The sequence below is a fragment of the Sciurus carolinensis genome, chromosome 7 (assembly GCF_902686445.1).
Source record: "Sciurus carolinensis chromosome 7, mSciCar1.2, whole genome shotgun sequence".
Taxonomy (NCBI): domain Eukaryota; kingdom Metazoa; phylum Chordata; class Mammalia; order Rodentia; family Sciuridae; genus Sciurus; species Sciurus carolinensis.
In genome coordinates this window covers 99255681-99278494 of record NC_062219.1, presented here as the reverse complement: position 1 = coordinate 99278494, position 22814 = coordinate 99255681, and the positions used below count along the sequence as shown (strand labels likewise).

General features: G+C 39.6%; 1 protein-coding gene across 1 annotated transcript in view; it reads right to left on the bottom strand.

Moving 5' to 3' along the window:
- Dst (dystonin) overlaps positions 1 to 22814 on the bottom strand; it is a 456059-nt gene that overhangs the window by 353155 nt on the left and 80090 nt on the right. Inside the window, 1 exon segment of the mRNA XM_047559692.1 lies at positions 14545 to 14752. Within this exon segment, the coding sequence (XP_047415648.1) occupies positions 14545 to 14752 (208 nt within the window).

Below are 22814 nucleotides of genomic sequence, written 5' to 3'. Positions count from 1 at the left end.
TAATTTTAGACTCAAGTGGTATACAGCATCATAGCTGCCAGCTAACTGGATACCTGAACTGCTGCAGCAGCCTGTGTAGATACACCAAAGCAAACTGTCAGATTGCTGAACTCTGTGCCACCGGACACTGTGAAGTAGCCAAGATGCAACAGTACTTACGAACACTATGACCGTATGAAGAAAATAATCAGGCCCCTATTTATATAAACAATATCTATAACATGCAATAATCTGAAAGCACCAAAAGGTTGTAATGATATAAAAAGGTTACTGACCATTTGCAAAATATATACCTAATAAAGGAGTGGCAGTGAAAATTTATACAAAGATCTCTTAAAGCTCAATAGTAAATACACAATCTCAGTTAAAAAGTGGGCAAAAGGTTTGAACAGACACCTCACCAAAGAAGATAAACAAATGGAAAATTATTACATGAAAAGATGCTCAACATCATTTGTCACTGGGGAACACAAATTAAAACAATGAAATGCTACTGTGACCTATTGGAATTGCTCAAATATAGATCAGTGACAACACTGCTATGATTTGAATAAACTCATGTTAAGGCGTAATTCCTCAATGTGGCAGCTTCAGGAGATGGGGTCTTTAAGAGGTGATTAGGTCATGGGGGCACCACCCACAAACAAATTGTTTTTCTCAAAAGACTGGATTAGTTTTCTCAGGAGTGAGCTAGATCTCTGGGACTGGATCTGTTACCAAGAGAGCAAGTTGTTATAAAGTGAATTTGGCACCTCCCCTTGTCTCTCTTGCACAAGTGCTCCTGCACAAATCAGATTCCCCTTTCCCCCTTTCTACTTCTGTCTAATATGGCACAGCATGAGGTCCCCAACAGAAACTGACCAGATGTGGCAGTTCAACCTTGACAGAATCACCAGTCAAAATAATCCTTTTTCTTTATAAATCACCCAGCCTCAGGAATTTTGTTATAGCAACACAAATGAGAAAACACCAAATGCTGACCATGATGTGGAACAACAGGAACTCTCATTTGTTACTGATGGAAATGGAAAATGGGACCCTACTTTAAAAGAAAGCTTAGCAGATTCTTACAAAGGTAAACACAGCATACAATCTAGCAATTGCACTCCTTTATCCAAATGACTTGAAAACTTATATCCACACAAATGCTTACAGCATCTTTTAAATTGACAAAAAAATGAAAACCACCAAAATGGCCTTCAGTAGGTGAATGGATCAACTATGGTACACTAGACAATAAACTATTATTCAGCAATAAAACAATACTACTAGATGATTCTAAATATATAACATCTGGACGAGGCAAAACTACAGAAACAGTGAAAAGATCAGAGGTCGTCAGGGGTTCAAGAGCTGGGGAAAGAACAGGTAGAACGCAGATTATTTTAGGCAGTGAAACTATTCTGTATTGTATGTAATGATAGGCATATGACATTATGCATTGGAATCTTTACTGCTCGGAATATTTCAAATGCCCTATTTTACCTACCACACTGGGTTAATAAAGGTAGGATAAAATAAGCTAACAAGTAGCATTATTTCATGCCAAAAATCAAGAATCCATATCATCACACTAGTATGGCCAGCATGGAAAACTGTAACACTAGATACAGGACATGTTTTTAATTCCCTGTGACAATAGTATCTTTGTACAGAATCTTTAATACTAGGATCCCCTGGGAAATATTTCCACCCACTAGAGAAAAATCAAGACTTTGTCAACTCCCTTTGACAGTTCCTTTCAGGAAACATTTCAGGCATGTATCAAAGCAGCCACATTCACTGGTGACATTTACCAAAAGAATTTTCAAAATTTCTTCAATCTAAATATACACTGGAAATGCTCATATTAAAATTTTATTTTCCTTTCATGGATATTTAATCATTAAAATTTATGATCTAGCCAAGATAAAACAGTTCAGTCTCCAAAATCTACTTAATATTTGAATTGAAATAAATCTTGATGAACTTCTAAACTATTAATACTTATTTCACTCATCCATTTAATACATCTTAGAAAGTTGTAGATTTAATTAAAATCAGATTCCATGCCACTGCTTTCTCTTACATACAAGGAGAAGGATAACATACTTTGTAAAATCACAGCGGGGATTACGTGAGATTTCTTTTAAAAGAGACAAGTCTTAAGCCAGGCATGGCAGTGCACACCTGCAATTCAAGCACCTCGGAGGCTGAGGCAGTAGGAAAGCAAGTTCAAGACCAACCTCAGCAATTTAGTGAGATCCTATCTCAAAATAAAAATTAAAAATATTTTTCAAAGTGGAGGATGTGGGGGCTGTAACTCAATGGTTAAGTGCTCCTGGGTTCAATACCCAGAAAAAAGTAGAAATTAAAAAATCAGATCCCTAATAAAAATGTTTTCATAAAAACTTTCTGTAATATTTCCCAGTTCATGTAATGATATTCAAAATGTATATAGCTTTATGTCAAATATCCACTTGATGCTCAAATGCCATTGCTATCATCACTTATAGCTATATGATTTCAGGAAAAGTCACTAAGCTTTAATTTCTTTATTAAGAAAAGGTAGCAGTTGTGAAGAGAGTTGTGAGAATCACCAATTTCTAATTTAGAAACTATTTTATTTTTACAGTGAGTGGCTTCCTAACTTGCCTCCTGCCTCCTGGGTCTTCCTTCTGCTCAAACCTCCTCACTGGTGCGTTACCTCACTGGTTGTCTTGCTGAGGGTGACCAAGGGTTCTACTCTCTGCCTATAGAATAAAGCTCAAATCCAGTCCTGAGTATGGCATTCAAGACCCTTTCAATCTGGCCCACCATAACCTTCCATCATTCATCCACTGTCATATAACCTCTAACCAAATACATACCTCAGAGCTCATGTCCAATGCAGCCAAAACTCAAAATGGACCCTGGGGTTATGCCAATAAGGTAGAACAGTTATGCTAGTCTCTCCTCTTGGGAGTTTTCCTCCCGAAACCTTTACCTTCTCAACTAGATTTCATTTGACCCCCAAGCACAGAGCTTTCTCCCAACACCCAACCCAAGCAGATTAATCTGCTTCCTCTTTGGGAGACATGGAAATAGGGTGGCAAACAGCAACAAATAAAATTACATTAAAAAATAGACCAAAAGAGGATAAGGCTGGTTCATTTGATGAGTGTAACAGAAGCCTCTGGGTTTCTTTTTAATTAATGTGAAATAATAAACATTTTGAAGTACAAATCATCTGTCCCTTGATTTGTTCACTGGGTTTAGAGAGTCAGACGATTCGCACACATTTTCAGTACTATCCTACTCAAGTGTGGAACTAGAACAGAATAAACACAACAGCCTAGATAGTCCATCTTTGCATTGCCTCTATAGCTTCAGATGTTTTCTAACCTCCAATCTCACACTGATGCTTTGGTCAAATGCTTCATCTCCCCACAGAGCCAAGCTCCTGAAGCACAGGAAACCCAAAGGCAAAAATACAAAAGTTTCATTGCCTGACTACAAAATAAGACTAAATAAACTGTTCTCACCTCTTCTCCTTGTACTTATTCTCTTGCACTTATTGTTCAATCCATAAATAAACATCTTCAAATGGACCAAATTTTAAAAACAAAAAGTCTAGAAGCTTTAAAAAGCATAAAGCTTTCTTTTTTAAGTACCTGACTAAATAAAAGTTGAGAAAATGGTAAGTCAGAATAAAAGAATGTAAAAGAGCATCAGTATACCTGAAATTCAAAGTTAAATTCACTAACAATATCTCATAATTGCTCACATTCCAGAACTGGTATGTTCTCCTCATGGCATGAGGCATAAACAAGATCTTTTGCCAATTTAAACCCTAATTGTTTTGTGGAAATTTTTTTCAAATCTATGTTTTAAAATTAGGAATAATTCAATTATGTCCTTCTGAAGATCTTCAGAGATGTCAATGGAGCACTCAGATGTTCCCTCAAACTTCAGTGAAGTCAAATGTATTGTGTTATGGTTGTTAACATATGTCCCAACTTCAAGTTTCCAATTTCAGCACAGACAGTTTATCCTCTGTGTGCCAGACACTGCTGGTTGCAAAGCCAGTAGCCATCTTTCCTTATTCTGTAAAAATATAACTTCGATTTTGGTCAGGGCACAAAATTCTTAAAACTTAAGCTTAAAAATCTATATTTCCTACCTTGTATATGGGGCTGACCCCTGAACGGTTCTAACATGGAACTGAGACAGAAGGGCTGGAAGAGAAGCAAACATCTTGTGATCATAAAACGACCACATGATATGCTCTAAATGCTCCAGAAGGGCCCCTCTTGGCAAATGAAAGTACTCCATACCCTGGCCTACCTACCTCACATTTCCTAGTACCTAAGAAAAAGAAAACATCTATTTGGTTAAGCACCATCATCTATTTTCTGTTAGAAACAGTCACGATCTCAAGGAACACTCAACAGATTAAACCTGTTTCATTTTCAAAGAAAAGGCCCAGATGAACATTGTTATAACCACGACGCTACATTATCATGATACAGCATAGAGTTCACCTATTATATAGCTTTTAAGCCATGACTATAGTGTGAACAGATGAAATACGAAATCAAATTTTTGAAGAGTCCAGGAAGTCAAGTAAACCACTAAGCAACATCACAGGTGTGCTATAAATAGGGAGAGAAATTCCCCAAAACCTTTTTACCATTCAATTCACCTGAACACCAGAGTTGGTTTACAGAGTTAAGAGACAAGATTTTTACCAATCACATGTCTATGTAGGTTGTAAAACTGAACTGAAAAGGAAAACTATGGTAATCATAGATCCTTCTGTCACCATGCACAGGAGCAATTACTCAAAGTATTAGTGAAAAACAGAGAAAACTTTGCCTATTGTCTAAATAATAAAAGTTTGAGTTTAAGTGATATTATACAAAACTAACCAAACCATCCATTCAGCCTTCAGAGAGAATAATATAAGGCTTTTTTTTATATATATTATTGTCTAGGAACAGCATTAATTTCCAGATCAATGGAAAAATAACCATTTTGTTGGACCAAAATAATTTAACATTTTAAAAATTAAGTCTAAAATATATAGAATAAAATTACTGGATTCACACTGATTATCTCATTTTCTCATTTAATCACATAAAAAAGTAACACTGTGCTAGGAAAAAAATCAATAACTTTTACAGATTAAAGTGATAGCTAATTAATTTTTTATAATAGTATAAATTTGTTTCCTTATGTTTGAGAAGGATGACAAGACATCATTATGTACCTTTTATGTTATGCTACCAAAAATGTTATTATGTATTACACAGTAAATACACTGGATAATTTACTGAATAGAAAAGTCAATAATGGGCTGGGGATATAGCTCAGTTGGTAGAGTGCTTGCCTTGCAAGCACAAGGCCCTGGGTTCTAAACCCCAGCACTGCAGCAAAAAAAAAAAAAAAAAGTCAATAACATGAATGATTTCTGGCATAAACAATAATAAAGTTATATTTTATTAAAATATATATGCCTTAATTCTCCCTGACTTTGGTATCAGTTGAAGTAATTTTTTTTTATTAAATGGCCCTAAATATTTTGACTATGAATATATTTTATAAGTACAGGACTAAAATATGAATCTAAACACTGAACTCTTCTTTGTAGCAAATAACTCTCTGTGTTATTCTAATTCAGCAAAGAGTTTCCTATTTTACTCAGAAGTAAAGGACCAAAGCAATACACAAGAATAGACCACACCATAATGAGGGCTCATTCGACACTATTCTCGTTTTTCTACAGAGGGCCTGGTTTGAAGTACTTCCAAGATTAAGGACTAGACCTAGCAAAACTCTCAACTTGTAAGTCTAATATTCACAATTCCTAATATTATATATTATTATAATTCTACATTTCTGGCAACAGGCAAATTGTGAATTTGCTCCAGCTGACTACCACTTAGACTGCTCAACAGCTGGGGCATATGATAACTTGGCAACCTGAGAATACTCCAGATGAATGTAAACTCGTTCTGTAACCAAAGAACTTTTATCAGAAATTTTAAAAAATCAAAAAAAAAATCTCTCAAGTTCAAATGAGAACATAAAATGTTTTCAATAATGAATTCAGAAAATGAGCAACTGTACTTTCAAAGTTTAGTGAACTGACACTCCCTATTCAAAGCCTACAATTCTTTTCTGATTAGATCAGCCCCCATAGCAAGTCATCAGGATAATAAGCACTGTAGTGAAGTCATCGTATTGGATACTGATGGGAAGTTGTAACTGGCTTCCAAACACATCGGGAAACAATGAGTTTTCCAGGTCTCCAGCTTTCCATGAAATACACTGGCCAACACGCTCTCTTTCTTTTCCAAGACTAAATGAAATATAGAACATCTATAAAGTCCAGTACAAACTGATGACCTAAGCATTTCAAAACCACAAAGAAAATGAGGGAAGTATCCCTCACTTTTTCTGTGAAATCTTGTGCAAAATGTTTGAAGAAGTATATGTTGGTAAGGTTATGGTTAAAATGAAGGCTATGTAAAGTACGATGGCCTTCAGAGCTTGAATTTGCTTGTATTTACAAAGGCAAATAAAGACAAGTTTCTAAAGAATGTCTGCTTCCTCAGTTACCTGAAATCTCCCATGTATCACTAATGCAAAACTCAGTATGACAAAAACAATCACACATCTGTAATTTCTTCCAAAAGCATAAAATGTATACATTGTAGAGCTTTCAGAATTTTTTCTTCCAGACTTTATAGAACACAGATATATTTCTTCAATAAGGTTTAAGGTTTACTAGTCTACATAGCAATATTCTCGTTTATAAAGTTCTCGGCACAACTGATTAAGAACCTTATTTTAAAATGGACATATGGAGGTAAACAATTACACACACACACAAATGATACAAATGTGCTTCAGCCTAAAATACCATTGCACTTGCTCAGAGGCAGTATTATACACAATAGAGTCTTGGCACAAAGGAATTCCAGTTGTGTGTTTACAAATTTCCATGTGGGTTGTAAGAATTTCAGTTATAAAATATATTCTAGAAAGAGGTAAAACATAATTGTGGGTAGATTTTGAGCTCTGGGAGATTTGGAATTGTGTTATTCAGTTCAGGATTTTATATTTCTACTTTCTACTAAAAAAGAGATTACACACTTTAATTATAAATTCCATTTAATTTATAAAAATTTAGTTACCAAACTCAAAACGTGTTCAAAAGATGCAAAAACCATTTGAACCCAACCTGTGGAAAAGACCACTATTTGCTTTAATATATATATATTTATATATATATATGAGCCTCCCTTCGGTGCCGGGTGTTTTGGGAGTCACAATAAGGAGACAGTCCATGCACACTTAAAAATACATTTCAAGAGACAAAAAGCTCTTCAAGGGTGCAGTATCTGTTTTCTCTAACATTTAACTACAAAGTAAACATAATACTAAAATACTAATATTTGTCAGGTTGGCATAGAATTTTCTGCACTTAAATGGTAGGAAGAAAAAAAATCCCAAAATATACTTCTTTAAATTTACAACCAACGCACGGAATAAAGTCTTTCATCCATCAGGCTATTAAATAATTTTTGCTATATGTTAGAATAGGCATATAGTCACAAACCATAAACTTTTTTCAGATAAGTAAAATTATTTTAAGGAAAACGGTTCGGTGCTGGTCTCAGCAGCAAAAGGGATATGTATTTAAGATCACAAGAATCTTTTTAACAGAGCTAATCAGCACCCCATGCCAAGCAGAGGCAGAAAGGCTTTAGTAATCCCATAGAGCATTAATCAGTATCCTCCATCCCAGGAAGAATTATGATTATGCTTAGCACTTAAGAGCTTTTACAAAGGGAGAGAAAATGCAACGTGCTTCTTGGAAACCAACCTCCCTCCCCCATTTTACCGACTATCCAAGGGCGTCTCCGGACCATCGCCCACCCCACCCTGGGTTGAGAGTACTCAATTCCATCCAAAAACACCTGGGCCATCCCCAAGACCGGTTCAGACACCTGTTTACTAGTGCCCCAACAGTGGTGGCTCTGGTTAACGAAAGGTAACGGTTGCCCCGCCGGTCCGTGCCAAACCACGCAGCCCCAGCACAGGGGACTACATACCTTTGTACCTCTCCAGGACATCCTCGTAGGCCTGGAGGTACTCCTGCTCCTCTACGTACAGGTAAGCAGCGGGGGAGAGGTAACCCGCCATGCCGAAGTTTATTTAAGCGATGACTGGCCAATTCCCCTCTTCCCCTCGTAACCCCAGGACAGTATGGTAGTCAGCAAGACGCAGCCTTGGGAACTGGAAAAGAGGAAGGAGCAGCAGGCAAGGGGAAGAAGGCTGAAGCCCGAGGCGCAAAGCAGGGGTGCAAGGGGCGGCGGGCGCCGGCGCCGGCAGAGGAAACGCCCAGGCCCCCTGGTGGGCCGCGGTGCTGGCCGCGCGGCTCCCGGGGAGCCGGAGTCCCTCTCGGGTTTCAGCAGCGGTAAATCTCAGCGAGTCCGGGGGCGGCGACGAGCAGCGCCACGCCACGCGGAGGAGCTGGAAGCGCGGCGGGGGCGGGCGGGCGCCGGGAGGCGCCGGGACCCTCTGCGGCCAGCGCGGCAGGCACCCTGGCCCTGCGCCGGGCGCCTTCTCCGGGCCGGGCCGAGGCCGCGGCGGCGGTGCGGGAGGACGGGCGCGCTGCCTCCGCCCGGGATGCTGCGCGGCGCATCTGCGGCATTTCCTGGCCGCCGCGCTGCAGACACTCGCCCGCGCCCCGGGAGAGAGAGAGGGAGGGAGAGAGGGCGGGGGACGGAAGGGAGGGGGCGAGCGCGCGGTCAGCGCCCCGGCGGGCTGGGCTCCGGCCCTGGCGCCGCTCGGCCCCTCCCTTCCAAGCAGAGCCGCAGCGCCCCGGGACCCCTCCCCCGGTCCGCCCACCCGGTTGACAGCGCGGCCAAGCACGCCCACCCCCGGACACTGGCTGCCTGGCCCCGGATCCCCAAAAGCCACGTTTCTATTTGGGACCCACAACAGGTGCCTGGGAAACAATGCCACAGATCAGGGCCACCAATGTGCGCAGCCCCCTGCCGGAGGTTGCTAGTACTCTCCGGGGAAGGGGTGACATGGAGGAATATTGGAAACACTTTTCAACCCGTCTTATGGCAAAGGAAGACTCAGGTCACTCTGAGGCAGTCCAGGAGGGGAGGGCACGGGGTCCGCACCCAGGAGACATCCCGGGGCAGGGCAGGGCGGGGCGGGGCGGCCTCTGCAGGTGGCCCGGCGCATCAGGGCCTGACAGGCCTGCCGCGCCTGCGCCCCAGGCCGCCCAGCGGCAGCCAGAGGACCAGCCCAAGGTCCCTCCCTTCTGCCCCCCAGAGCCCGCCGGCGCATCTGCCTCTGTGCTCCGCAAAAACCTAGGGGTTCATAACACCCTTGGATTACTTTGACATCTTCCTCTTTCTCTTATTATTCATTCCATGTAGTACTAGTATCCATTAAATTGGGTAAAATGAGTATGGTTCCCTGAAGTTTGATGTCATATACTAAAAATGCACTGGTTAGTTTAAAGGTGCAATGAAGAAACCAGTTGGTACCCAAGGCATGTAAATGGATGTGTTCAAGAATAATGGCTGAAAGGAGGTTACCGGTAAACAAAGTTGACCAAATTATATCATTATATTATGTGCATAATATATGTAAATATGTAACAAAGAATTCCACTATTATGTGTAACTATAATTCAATAATGAAAAAAGAATAATGACTGAAGTCAGGCTACCTTGGATGGAATCCTAGCTCCTCATTAACTTGTGTGACCAGGGCAAGTTACTTAGCCTCCCTGAGTCTCTTCCTCAGTAACAGAGTTGATAACATTGCCTAATTCATAAAACTACAAGAGTAAATGGGGTTCAGAAGAGTGCCTGGCACACAAGAAGCACTATATAAATGTGAGTAGTTATGACTACTGTTTTTTTTTTTTTTAATTTGGTACCTGGAATTGTACCCCAGGGGTGCTTAACCACTGAGCTACATCCCCAAGCCCTTTTTATATTTTCTTTTGACACAGGGTCTCCCTAAACTGCTGAGGCTGACCTGGAACTTTCGATCCTCCTGCCTCAGCCTTCCAAGTCACTGGGATTATAGATGTGCACCAACACCTCTGGTTTACTATTCTTACTATAATTAGATAAATCAGTTCACTGATGATCCTTAACCTCTTATCTAAATCATCCCTCCATATTCCACCTTTCACACATACTGATCTTTTGTCCTTGATTTCTTTCTTTTTTGATGTTGGGCTGTGAAAAGTAGACCATTTTCTATTAACTCTTACATGAGAATGAGTTAGTCTTGAAAAAGACTACATTCTCTTGGAAAAAGTATTTTACTTCAGCTAGAACTAGAACACTTAGCTCCTCCTCAGGAATTGGCCTAGTTTTTTTTTTTTTTAACGCCAAATAAAGCAAGACCACAGTTCTCTTTTTTACCTAGACCACTGACTTGTACTCTGTTTGATTCCTCCTTCCCCTAAGCTTTAAAGATCATGAGAGTCTGCACAAAAAGGCAACTCAGTAGGCATTCATGTGCTCATTAGTTCCTGAAGTAACAAACAGGTATCTACAGAACACCTTCTTGAAATGAAAGGGTTAGCAATTAGATCCCCAAGAGTTTTTCCATTTACAGACTACACTTGTACAGACATAGATCATTCTAAACTGTCTTGCCCCCATCACAATGAGTAAGATAACTGAAGGTATAGTCCAAGTCTTCATCAGAAACCGAACCCGGTAGCACCCAGTTTTATGAATATAGAGTCAGTGCATATTTAGTGATTTTTAACTGTCCATTTAAGGAGCTAGTCAAAATGAGCAGAAGCAGTATTGAGGGTTGTCTGTAAAACAGACTTACCCCAAGCATTTTTGGAATGGTGATATTGGTTCGACGTGCTAGTAATAATAGTGTATTCCACAGGGAAAGGATGAAAGCACAGCAGCCAAGAACCTGGCCTCAGGGGTCAAGACTGGCTGAATGCAGATTCTCGCCTTATGACCTTGGGACATTTAGCCTCCTCCCTCAGCAGATTCTGAGCTGAAAAATCCAGGAAATCACAGTACCTACTTCATAGGGTTCTCAGGAGGCCTAAATGAGATAACATAGCAAGTGCTTAGAAGAGAAACTGGTCATCAGTAAACTATCATTTATAGAGCATGTTCCATGTGCCAAAGAGTTTTTTTACAAAACATTTTATATTCACCATCTTCATTATGACAATAATAGTCTTTGATAAAGAAAGTGAAGTTAAGAGAAGTTCAGTTAATTGTACAAACAAAACACTAGTGAGAGAGGAGGAATTAAAATCCAAGTTTGCCTAGGTCCAAAGTCTGACAGTTTTGATCCTTCAATTCTAACTTCAAAAATTCTTATTTTAGAAGAATGTTATCAGTAACAAACCATGTACTTCCAGTCTGAAAAACTCAACTTATCCTGTAGCTAAAAACAGCACATCTGTATTATTCATATATAAAAGGCATTTTTACAATGGGTACTACACAGCCTCCTTCTTTAACTCTTGTCATTTTATTCTTACACTGACCCTGAGAGATAGGAAGTGAATATACTATGGTCTCAGATTTTAGTATGATGGAACTACAATAAATACACAAGCACTCTTAAAAATATAAAGTGGGACTGGGAGTATAGCTAGCAGTAGAGCACTTGCCTATCATGTGCCAGGGTCTGGGTCTTGAAAATCTTTCAGAGGTTCCCCACCTTTACAGCATGAATAGTCCCAATGCCTCAGTACTGTATGCAAGCACCCACGGAGTTTCTGCCATTCTCTTCTGAACCTCATGCTCAGCCACCTCAGTACTTGCAGCTCCATTTAAACAGATCTCTTCACCTTTGTTCATGTAGTTCCGTCCCTTTGAAGTGGCAGTAGCTTTCACCCTAATTCCCTCAAGCTCTTTAAATCTCAGCTCAAGTGGCACTTCCTCTTAGAAACCTTTCAGAAACCTGTCATGCCTCCCTCCACCAACCCCAAGTTAATTAGACTCTCCTCTGGGTTCTTTCAATATTGGGTGCTTACAGTCATTACAACTAATCTCTCCAACCAAGGTGTAATTCTCTGACAACACATTCATTTATCATATTAAACTAACTTTTTAAAGATAAGAACTGTGTGCAATTCTTCATTTTCTTATAGAAACTCAGTATTATTCAATGTGGATAAATTCAAGTATCCCACAGGCCATATGGTCTTTTTAACTCAGTAGGCATTTTCACAATCAATTCTACTTTTATGGCTTTAGAAAAATAAAAATATTAAATTATCACCTCTTTTATTACAAACATCCTCATACTGTTTCCGAATGTCCCCTCAAGTCTTCCAAAGATGAATTTCAAAAAGGAAGTGAGTTTCAAGGACACTGTGAAAATGTGTAATAAAATTAGAAGAATTTTTAAGGGTATATTTTTAAACTGTCCACAGCACCAGATTCCCTTAGGTAAATGGTACCCAGATCACCATGCTGGGTGAACAGTGGTCAATTTAACACATATCTAAATCTCATAATTAAGCCACATCAAGAATTTAACAAATATTTATGGACTGTGTCTGCCATCTATGTATGGGTATTACTTATGATTTGTATTGCAAACATTCAATTTACCAGTATTTGTTTAAATCACTTCCATACTGTTTGGTGTTTCATTTTGTTCTAACTTATTTTTGAACCATTAGCATAATTTTAAAAGTCAGTAACTTTGAGGTCTCTACCACCCACTTCATAGCTATTCCTACAAATGCCGTGGACATTTTACACCAAATAACACACGGCCCCTCCCCTCAAGGTGTCCACCATTATCACTTGTCTGTCTAATATCTCCTATTAGAACCCCAGTTCTCCCATTCCTTCCTCACCTACGCTGAACGCTGATGGTTAATACCAACTTCTCATGACTTGTACCAGATAGTCTTCCCCAAGTTATATAATCTCATTCCCCAACAAACACCTATGTGTCCTTCTCTCACTACCAAAAGCAAAGTATCCACCTTCTGTAAAAATACACAGATCAGGATCCTGTTTTGATGCCCCAGGCTTGTCTTGGGCCCCAGCAACTCCCACACACCCTCCTTTCACCTATTTTCTCTTTCTGAGAAGGCAAACATCAGGTATGGGCAGTGGCACCTCTCTCTTGAGCCTCAGACCTACAGGACGGTTTCAGCCAGGCAAGGAGGCAGGCCTGAGTGACTAAACACTTTTTGGTACTTAAGAAGGGTAAGAGGGGGTTGAGAGCCAGGACCAAGGCCACCTCTGCTCACACTCACTTGGATCCCTGCCTCCATCCTCCCTCCTCCTTCCCTTTCCTACTCCACCCCTCCTCTTCAAAGGCTGGAGGAGCCCCGCCAGCATCTCACAACAGAAGCCAAAAGAAGCTCAAGGCTGTTGCCTCAGAAACCCTGACTAGAGAATGACTGGCTAAGCTCTGTTTGTTTTTCCCGTAATCAGAAAACCCTATTGGGGGGACCCTAAGGGGGTTCTCGGCTGCCTTGGTGGTTGTAATCTGGGCCATCCCCTCCAGGCCCTTGGAGAAAACGTCCCAACTTTGCCATTATCTTGGGAAGCAAAAGAAACTGTGGCGGGGGACCTCCCAGAGTTAGGAGCAGGGGCAGGGGAAGAGGGGAGGAAAGGAGACCTGAACCTCTGGCTGCAGAAAAAAACTCAAAAAACACCTTGGCTTGAAGGAGAATGTCCAAGGACATACTCCATTCTGCCCTGTAACCATTTCCAAGAGAGAGAGAAAAAAATTATTGAAGAGATGGAGGAACAACCAGCCCTGGAAGCAACTCTTCGGCACAGAACAAATATAAACAAACCACAGGACACTGCAGGGTAGAAGGGTTTATTTCCACAGTGTTCTCAGCTGTCAGCTGGGTAAAACAAGCCACCACTTCTGGTTTGACTTTTACAGCCAATACAAGAGAACACCACCAAGTAACAAGGCAGAAACACCTGCACCTCCCATATATTAATTCATCAGAAATGCTTGATGGCTAAGCCCTCAAAAGCTGCTGTGGACACATGATGCTGACAGAGATGCTACGTTTTAAAAAAAAAAAAATGACATCCAAGTTACTGGAAATAAACTCTGCAATCCTGGGTACCAAAACCCATGTCTCTACTTGAGTTAAATCTGCGTAGCTCAGTGCCTCTAAGCAAAAATGAAAATGAAGGCTGTTTTCTCACAGCTTCCAGCAAATACAAGAAGAATCACTGGAGTTCGTACTTTCATGGTGCCTCAGTGGCTACAGCATGTAAATAGGAAAGTTTAATACAGGTGCCTGTAAATATTTCCTTACATTTTTAATATATGAATTCATCCAACCAGAAAGCAGGGCCAAACAGCTTAGTCACCAAGAGGCAGGCAAATTGGTCTATCGGTAAAAGGAGGCATAATGTAAACACAGTCATTTTCCTCCCCCACCTTGAGGACAAATTACTGCCCAGTGCATCAGCTCCCAGATGCAGCCCCCAGGGAACAGATGGGTGAATTTCCGAAACTTGCATTCCCCTCTCCATCCCCTTCTGAGGATGTACTTACCTGCGATCCTAAGCACAGCTCTCTCGGCAGGGTCCAGCACAGAGCCCCCTTGAATCTTTCTTTTCGATCTCTCATGTTTAGGCAAATTCCAGGGTAAGGTATCTCCCGGAGCTGGAGATGCGGAGCCGGATTTCTGGCTGAAATCATCCTCATCAGAAAAATCCGCAGAGGAAGACATAGAACAGCGATAGGACGCGTTCCCAGAACTCTACAGAGGATGACATAGAAAAAAAGCCTTAGCAGCAAAAAACACTCACATATGCTTATCGATTTAAGCAGTCCTCGCAATCTACCCCCACCCCCGCCTTGGAATTGGGTCTGGCATTCCGCACCATCCTCAGAGATTTAGGGATGTACACAAACAAAAATAAAATGAAACCCAGGGCTCACCATCTTTTCGTGGCCAAGTCTCCGACAGTAGAAACAATACCCAGGCGGTTCCAATACATGAAGATTTGCACGGAAGAAGTGTGTGGCCTGCGGTCCGGCCACCAGCTCACAAATGACTGGCCCAACAATGAAGCCAGAATCAACAGCCTTCCTGTTACAAATCTATAGTATTTGGCTCCCCCACCAGGACAGAAGAAACATTTTCCATTACTAGACTGCTGGTTAATTCATTAATGCAACTAACTCAAGTTTCAAAAACAAAGCACAAACGCAGGATGTTGAGTCCCAACTCCTTTCCGTTTCAGGTCGCCTCACCACCGGAGCCTACTTTTAACTAGTTGAAAGCCCCATGTCCTCTTTATTCAATTTTCTTCATGAGACTGAAGCAGGTTCCCAGAAAAGAGCAAGGAGGGAGGGAGGGCTGATTCTGGGAAGAGCCTTTTCTTAGGACTAGGAGAACACAAAAGAGTGTTTTCAGAAGCCTAAGGCAGCTCCAATAAACAAACATCTGAACTCACTGTAGAGTCTTGAGATAACTTAAACTTCTAGCATTGTAACAGCTGCCAATAATTGTAAATGAAAATGATGCAGTGCAGAGACAGGAAACAGATCCCTTCTCAGCGCCTGGTCATTGCACAGTAAAATGAGAACTCCGATGCTCTTACCAAGGCACTTTGTCTGAAGGTTATTCCTCCCCTTATCTAGCAGGAGCAAATTTGAGGGTCATGTCTTACATAAAGGGGTTACATCTTCCACAGAGGGAAAAAAGCACAAGATGTTCCTTATTTCTTCATTCTTTATTCAGTTGCATCTGTGACTATTTAGAGAGCCACCAACTTACTAAAGGAGGAGGATGCGATCTGTGCTGTGAACAGGGTCATAAATAAAATAAAGTATCAGAGGGAAGGCTTCACTTTCCCATTAAGAATTTCTCTTTCTGAGGCTCAGGGTAAAGATGCGAAACTAGTATAACTTGAATTCCTGAAATGTAAGTTGCAGCCACGAATTCCTAAGAAGCAAGTCGCAGGCAGAAATCAGTGAGGCGTGCTCCAATTTGAAGTAAAAACACTGGGCTACTCACAAAAGCAGTGGCAACTGCCTCACAAACAGGCTGTGTGAGCAACATCCCAAGGCACTCACCCATGGCCTGTGAAGTAATCCATAACTGAATCAGGACTCGTGATCTTACCTCCATCTATTCAAGCATGTAGCTACAAATGGTCAAAACCATCATTTTAAAAGTTCACAGAGTATTTCCCACAAAGAGAGGCATGTAAGATTCATCTTTAATTCTTTCCCCCAAAAGACACTCTTCCATTTTATTATATAAGAAATTTCATCATCTTGGCTAAATTAGTTTTTTACTTAGATTTTTGTATACTTTCCTAGTGACAATGAAGTATTAGGCAAACTTTAGGCATACGAGTAAATAAAATTGATTTTCTGTATTGTAGCTACAGTCCACAGAGAGTTGTGAGTGGCATTAAGTCAGTCACCAAATGCTATTATCAATTCATTTTCCATGCTTTTCTGAAAATTCATCTTGAGCTCTCTGAGGTTTTTTTTTATTGACTGGATCTGTGGGAAAGGGTGACATTCTTGAAGACTTTTAAAAGGGTATTGGGTTTCTTTGGTTGCCTTCTGTCTTCCTTAAAATGGTTTCCTACCTGTCCTTACTTAAGGTCATCCTTTATCTGTGAGATTGTATTTCTTGTTGCTTGCACTATTTTAGTGAGTATAGTAATTTGATTGTTTATCTTTGCAGACAGACTTGGGGAATAACTGTTAAAGAACTCCTTTCCAAAAACCACCAGTTATTGATTTTTGTCGAGTAAAATTTTTTAATGGCCAGAGTCTCAGCTGACTGAACAACAAAATGTGATTTATGCCATGACATAAACACTATTAATCACATGTAGCCAGATGGGAACAGTTACTACCCCTAGACCCAAGGGTGGTGACTAGTGCAGCCTTTAATCTGGTCATGTCACTGGTAAACAGATAAGAGAGAAAAGGAAGAAAAGACAATCAGCAACACTTCTTTCAGCAATTTATCACAGGAAAACATAGAACACACACACACACACACACACACACACACACACACAATAAGGAAAATCATAGATGTGTATAAAGTCTCTCCTGACTGCACAGTTCACAATTTTAAGAATCACAGTATTGGATTTTTTTCCATAAAAAAAAAATAATAATAATAATCTTTTTTTTTTTTTAATTTTAAGGTAAACTATACAAATTTAGGCCCATTTGAACCCTGAAAATGGAGAATGGATTTAAATGATGCTGCTCTGAAGTGGACAAATCCTCTAAAATTATTATATTATTTCATGTCACTGGGAGTTAAAGGGAATATTATGAGAGTAACTAGTCTGTTTTGTTTGTTTGGGAAAAGCAAACACATTTTCTGACCCAAAGTCCAGAGCCCAACCCATTGATGGGGGGCTTGGAAGGGTAGAACAAAGGAAGAGGGCTCCTGTGACCAGCTAAATCCCAGGTTCCTACCTCTTATCTACTCCAATGCCTAAGGTTTGATTCCTATTAAAATACAAATATCTATGCATCAATAGAGGATTCGTTAGATAAATCATAGTATAGCCGTACCAGAGGTTACTCTGTAGCAATTAAGCAAAAATGTCGTTGCTCTACATTTAGCAAAGATGAAAGAATTCATACAAAATGGCTCCTTAAAAAGTCTCTTCATGTATGATTGCACGTGTATGTGTGTGCAAATTGATTGATAGATATTTTCCAGTATGTAAACAATGGTTATCTCTAGATGATGACTAAGATCATAAATTTATTAAATTTTATTTCTTATGATTTTTTAACCCAAAACATATATACAAAAAGATTACCTAAAAGAAATGTCCAGAGAAAATATCAACAGCCCTATGAAGAAGCAACTTTATAAGCCAGTGTTTTTAACTCCTTTGGGCTCACGGATACCCCTGAAAAATTAATGGAATCTATGGAAACCTCTCTCTAGGACAAAGCAAATAAGCAATTACACATAAACTCTGCATACACTCTTATGGGATTCCCAGACCCACTGACCCACTGACCCCAGGTTAAGCCTCCAATTCACAACATCATTTGTCATCACCATTTGGCATGCATGTTGAGAACAAGAAAAATAGGAAAGAGCTATTCCACAAAGAGAGGAAAGAGTAATTAGTGTAGTGAAGACAAAGTTGGCCGTAGTCATAATATTTTTAACATTCGACCTCTGTTTTAATAAAGAACTCTGAGCTACCTCTGGAATGATGTTGAATCCCTAGGACCAAAAAATAAATAAAAGAAAGAAAGAAAAAGAAACACACTAGGTTGTGACAAACCAACAAAAAACATCCTGTATTGTGTCTTCTACAACCTAGATATTGAAGGAGTTTGAACAATTTAATTAGATCACCAAAAGCTTTAAACTGGCTTTCCTAATAGTCAATTCATTCACATGGTATACAAACAACCCAAATCTCCTAAAGCCAGGATAATTACATAATGCAACATTTTTAGAAGGGGAACTGAACAATAACTTCTTTAATTGAAACCCCGGTAGGGAATCTGAGATAAGTACAATGGAACTGCCTAAATTGTTGGATGTGGCCCAGCCTCAGCACCCTGATCCGTAGCAAAGTGCCAGGAAATTGTCTTGGCACTAGACATTCTCTAAAGGCAATGGGGAAACAAGTGCAGAGATAAGGATTTGTGGAAAGCCAGACTTTTAGAATCCCAGAGGTTGGAGAGTAGACTTTCACAAGCCCACATACTTATCACTTGTGTACAATATTTTATGTATCTCATAAAATAAGTTTCAAAAAAAAGAGAGAAATTGGACAAATCTTGGAACATGTTACAAAACAATGTCCTAGGTTCTGCAGAATGGTCATTGCTATGAGACATACATACCCCAAAAGGGGGGACAGTTTTACATTTACACAAATTAATGAACCTAGATTAGATTCTGGGTTCTTTTTTGACACTAGAAAGACATTTTAAGGACAACTGGGAAAATCTGAACATGGGTCATGCATTGTTTATTAGATAAAACAATGACTGTAATTTTCTAAGGTGTGATAATGGTATTGTGGTTATGTAAGAAAATGTCCTTATCCTTAGGAGATGCAGGTTGACAGAAACGCTTGATGTCTTATTTTCAATTGTTTGAGTAAAACCAGAACTAGTAAATGTGACAACAGGTTAAGTATCCTATTCCACTCTTTTCACTTTTCTGTAAATTTTAGTATTTTCTAAATGAGGAACTCAGGGTAAATAAATAATAAAGTCTTTTTCAGTTTCTTAAAGAGTTACTTAGACAACCTATCCTCACAAGATCTGATTCTTAGGTTGCTAGGACACAGTGATAGCTCTAAGTAATTTCTCACAGCATTTCTTCACAAAGACCCATCAGCAGTGGCCTATGCCAACAAGCCACCATAAAAATGTGATCCTTTGCCTCTGCCCCAAGCATAATTTCAGACAGAGAAATATAAAGAAGTTATTCATTTAAAATATATTCCAGGGAACGCAAAGTGGGTTCAATGTCACTTAATTTTTACATTCTATATCACATAATTTTTACATTCTATATAAACAAAATGTCAAAAATTAGGGGCTGGGGAGATAGCTCAGTGGGTACAGTGCTTGCCTTGCAAACACAAGGCCCTGGGTTCAATCCCCAGCACCACAAAAAAAAAAAAAAAATTCAAAATTTAGAAAAATTGAAGATCTAATTGTGTGTAAAATTCCCTCAGTTATGTTACGAACAAATACTAACGTCTTTCATGTTGTATAAAAATACAAGGTATTGCACAAGTCTACCTAAAATTCTAATGTTTTAATTAGAAAGAAGTCAAAAGGCAAGATTACATTATCTGATTCCAAAGATCCCAAAGAAAACAATCTCTACCACAATAAATAGATGTAGAAGAAAATAGTTAAGGAAAATGTAAGAAAGTATGCTTAACCTATTGAAGAAAAAATGAGATAGGGTCAATCTGGGGGACCTTATGCTTCCTTTAGTTAAAATTCTTTCAAACCCAGTTAAGCAATTTAAGTACTTGTTCAGCAAATAAATAACTTAGCAAGTCCCTCACCTGGAAAGCATCTTTAAGGTAATGGGGAAGGAATCTGGTTTGGTGAGGCCTCACTGGCTTTCAGTCTCTCCCTATAGTAGAGACTCTGAGGAGCCTTTAACTCTGAGAGGCAGAAGGGCCTGGGTGGAGCTAGAGAGGAAGGGGAACTCAGACGGAGGGGAAACCAGAAGGTTAATGTCAGTTCTGACTCAGGAGAAGAGGCTTCAAGCCAAGAGTCAAGGAAGTCAAAGGTTTCTTTCTATGTGGAGGAGGATCCAATACATCGGCTGTGAAGAACACTGGAATTCAGGACACAAACTCTAGGGTATGAAATGTATGTGGTTGGAGCGTTCCTTGGTACTGTGTTTCTGGGGATACGGAGCTTGCTCATGGGACACTGAAGGGAGCAATTTTTTAAATCATTTTCTTCTATGTGGTCTTTCTTACAATAATACCAAGTGAGTATCAAAGATTCTTTTTCTTCTTTCTTTAAAGGCTTGAAAAGTATTCTCTTGTCATAAAGACCACATTTTCTTTATCCGTTCATCCATTGATGAATACTGAGGTTGATTTCACATCTTGGCTAACATGAATAATGCTACAATAACCAATGCAGATATCTCTTACACATATTAATATCAGCTCCCAGTAGAAGTAATAGTTTCAATTTCTAGGCAACCTTGGCTTAGCCCTAAGATATTCTGCAAGACTTCCTTTCTTCCAGCTTAACCAGTATGTCCCACCCAGATGTACCATTTATTAAGTGACTTTAGGGACTAAACTAAGCATTTTTACTCACTGTCTTATTTAATACTCACTTCAATCCAATAGGGAAACAGATGTTTATGAAGGTTAAGTAACTTGTGCACATTCATTCTGTCAGTATAAGGTGGAGCAAGATTTCTGCCTGGGTCCTCTGGATTCCAATGCTAATGCTGTCAACCCACATGGTACCAGTGCCCTGAAATATAGTCCCAAATACTAGAGGAACATAAAACATGCTATATGTTCATAATCCTCAAAGATCTTACCATATATTGGAAAAACTCAAAAGGATTAGACTTGTTCTAAAGCATGGAAATAACCAAGAGACAGGTCATTTTCAGTTCAAAATAAAGAAAAGCCATCCAAAAATAGGCAACCACAGTTGTTCCTTGAACAACACAAGTTTGAACTGAGCAGGTTCACTTTTGTACACATTATTTTGGGAAAGTTGTGGCAATTTGAAAAAACTAGACTGCGTAGCCTAGAAATCTAAAAAAATTTAATGTTAGATATGTCATTAATTCATAAAATTTACAGACAATCGTATATTTTATCATTTACTACCATAAAATATACACAAATTGATCACAAAATGTCAAAATTTATCAAAACTTATACACAAACACAGACCATACATGGTGCCATTTGCCACTGAGAGACATGTAAACAAAGATGCAGGATTAAATCATAACTGCACAAAATGAACTGCAGCACATAACTGCAGTGCTGTACTGATTCTGTAGCCATCTCCTGTTGCTACTACATTGAGCTCAGCTGTTGGGAGGATCCAAGTCTGCTTGAAACATGGTAGGTTGCTGATCAGCTCCACATCTCCATGTGAGCAGCTGGTCTCTCCAGTAAATTGCTCATCACAATAAAAAGTGATCTCTCAGTTTTCACATGTTTTTCACTGTATGCAATATATATACCACACAAAATACATGTTAATCTCTTGCTTATATTATCCATAAGACTCCCAGTCAACAGTGAGCTATTAGTAGTTAAGTTTGGGGGGTGTCAAAAGTCATGCTAATTTTTGACTGCAGGGGGCAACCCTAACCTTCAAGGATCGGCTGCACCACAAGGACTGCTTTGTGTATAGGGGGCACCCTCCTACTCCAAGGGATCAAGTCTTCACTTACTCTGTGGTCTCTTCCAACTATTAGATTCCTTGGTCCTCTGTGCCTGCTCACCACCACAAGTCTCCCCAATACATCACACAAAAAAAGAAAACTATGTTAAGAATCCAAATGCTGACTTTTTCTAAAATTGTAAAAGTCTTTCAAATTTTTCACAGATATCTTTCATTGCAAGTCCACCTTAATCCAGTCCTCCTAAAACTATAGAAGAGAAACATCAAGAACTAGCTTGCATTTGAGTATCTACAAATAGTCTTTCCAGAGGAAGGACATTTTAAATAATTTACCTAAGAGAAAAGCAAACATACCCTGAAAATAGCCCCACAAAACAGAAACACATTAGGAAGATAAAGTCAAACACTGAATACCTTAACTACAGAATACTTAATCTTATATTTTAAGTAGATATTTATTTATGTTAGTCAGTTAAAAATATGTCCCAGGTACCCAACAGTATTCTTCCTTGGAGGAGTCTGAAATCTAAGAAAGTACAAGTCAGTGGGGGGAAAAAAAAAGCCAGCTTATAATTAAATATTATCATCTTATGTATTAAGCTTCAAATATATATTTCAGAAAATAACATATTTTCAAAAATAGGGTTCATAGCTTTACTTCCATACAACAATCAACTAGGAGATTGGGGTTGAGTCAAGTCAAACAGACTGGATCACCTCAAGTCCCTTCAGAGGCCTGAATGGAAATGCAGGGGCTCCCTCCTCCCCCACCTCCCTCATGCTTAGAAGAGTACACTACCCAAAACTGACAAACTCATCAAGTAGATGCAGTGGGGTTGGCCTACCCATTTTAAAGGCAAATTAATGGCAAACATTTAAAAATTAGGAGATTTTACCTGAAAATTCAGAGGTGGGACACTGGGCTTAGCACT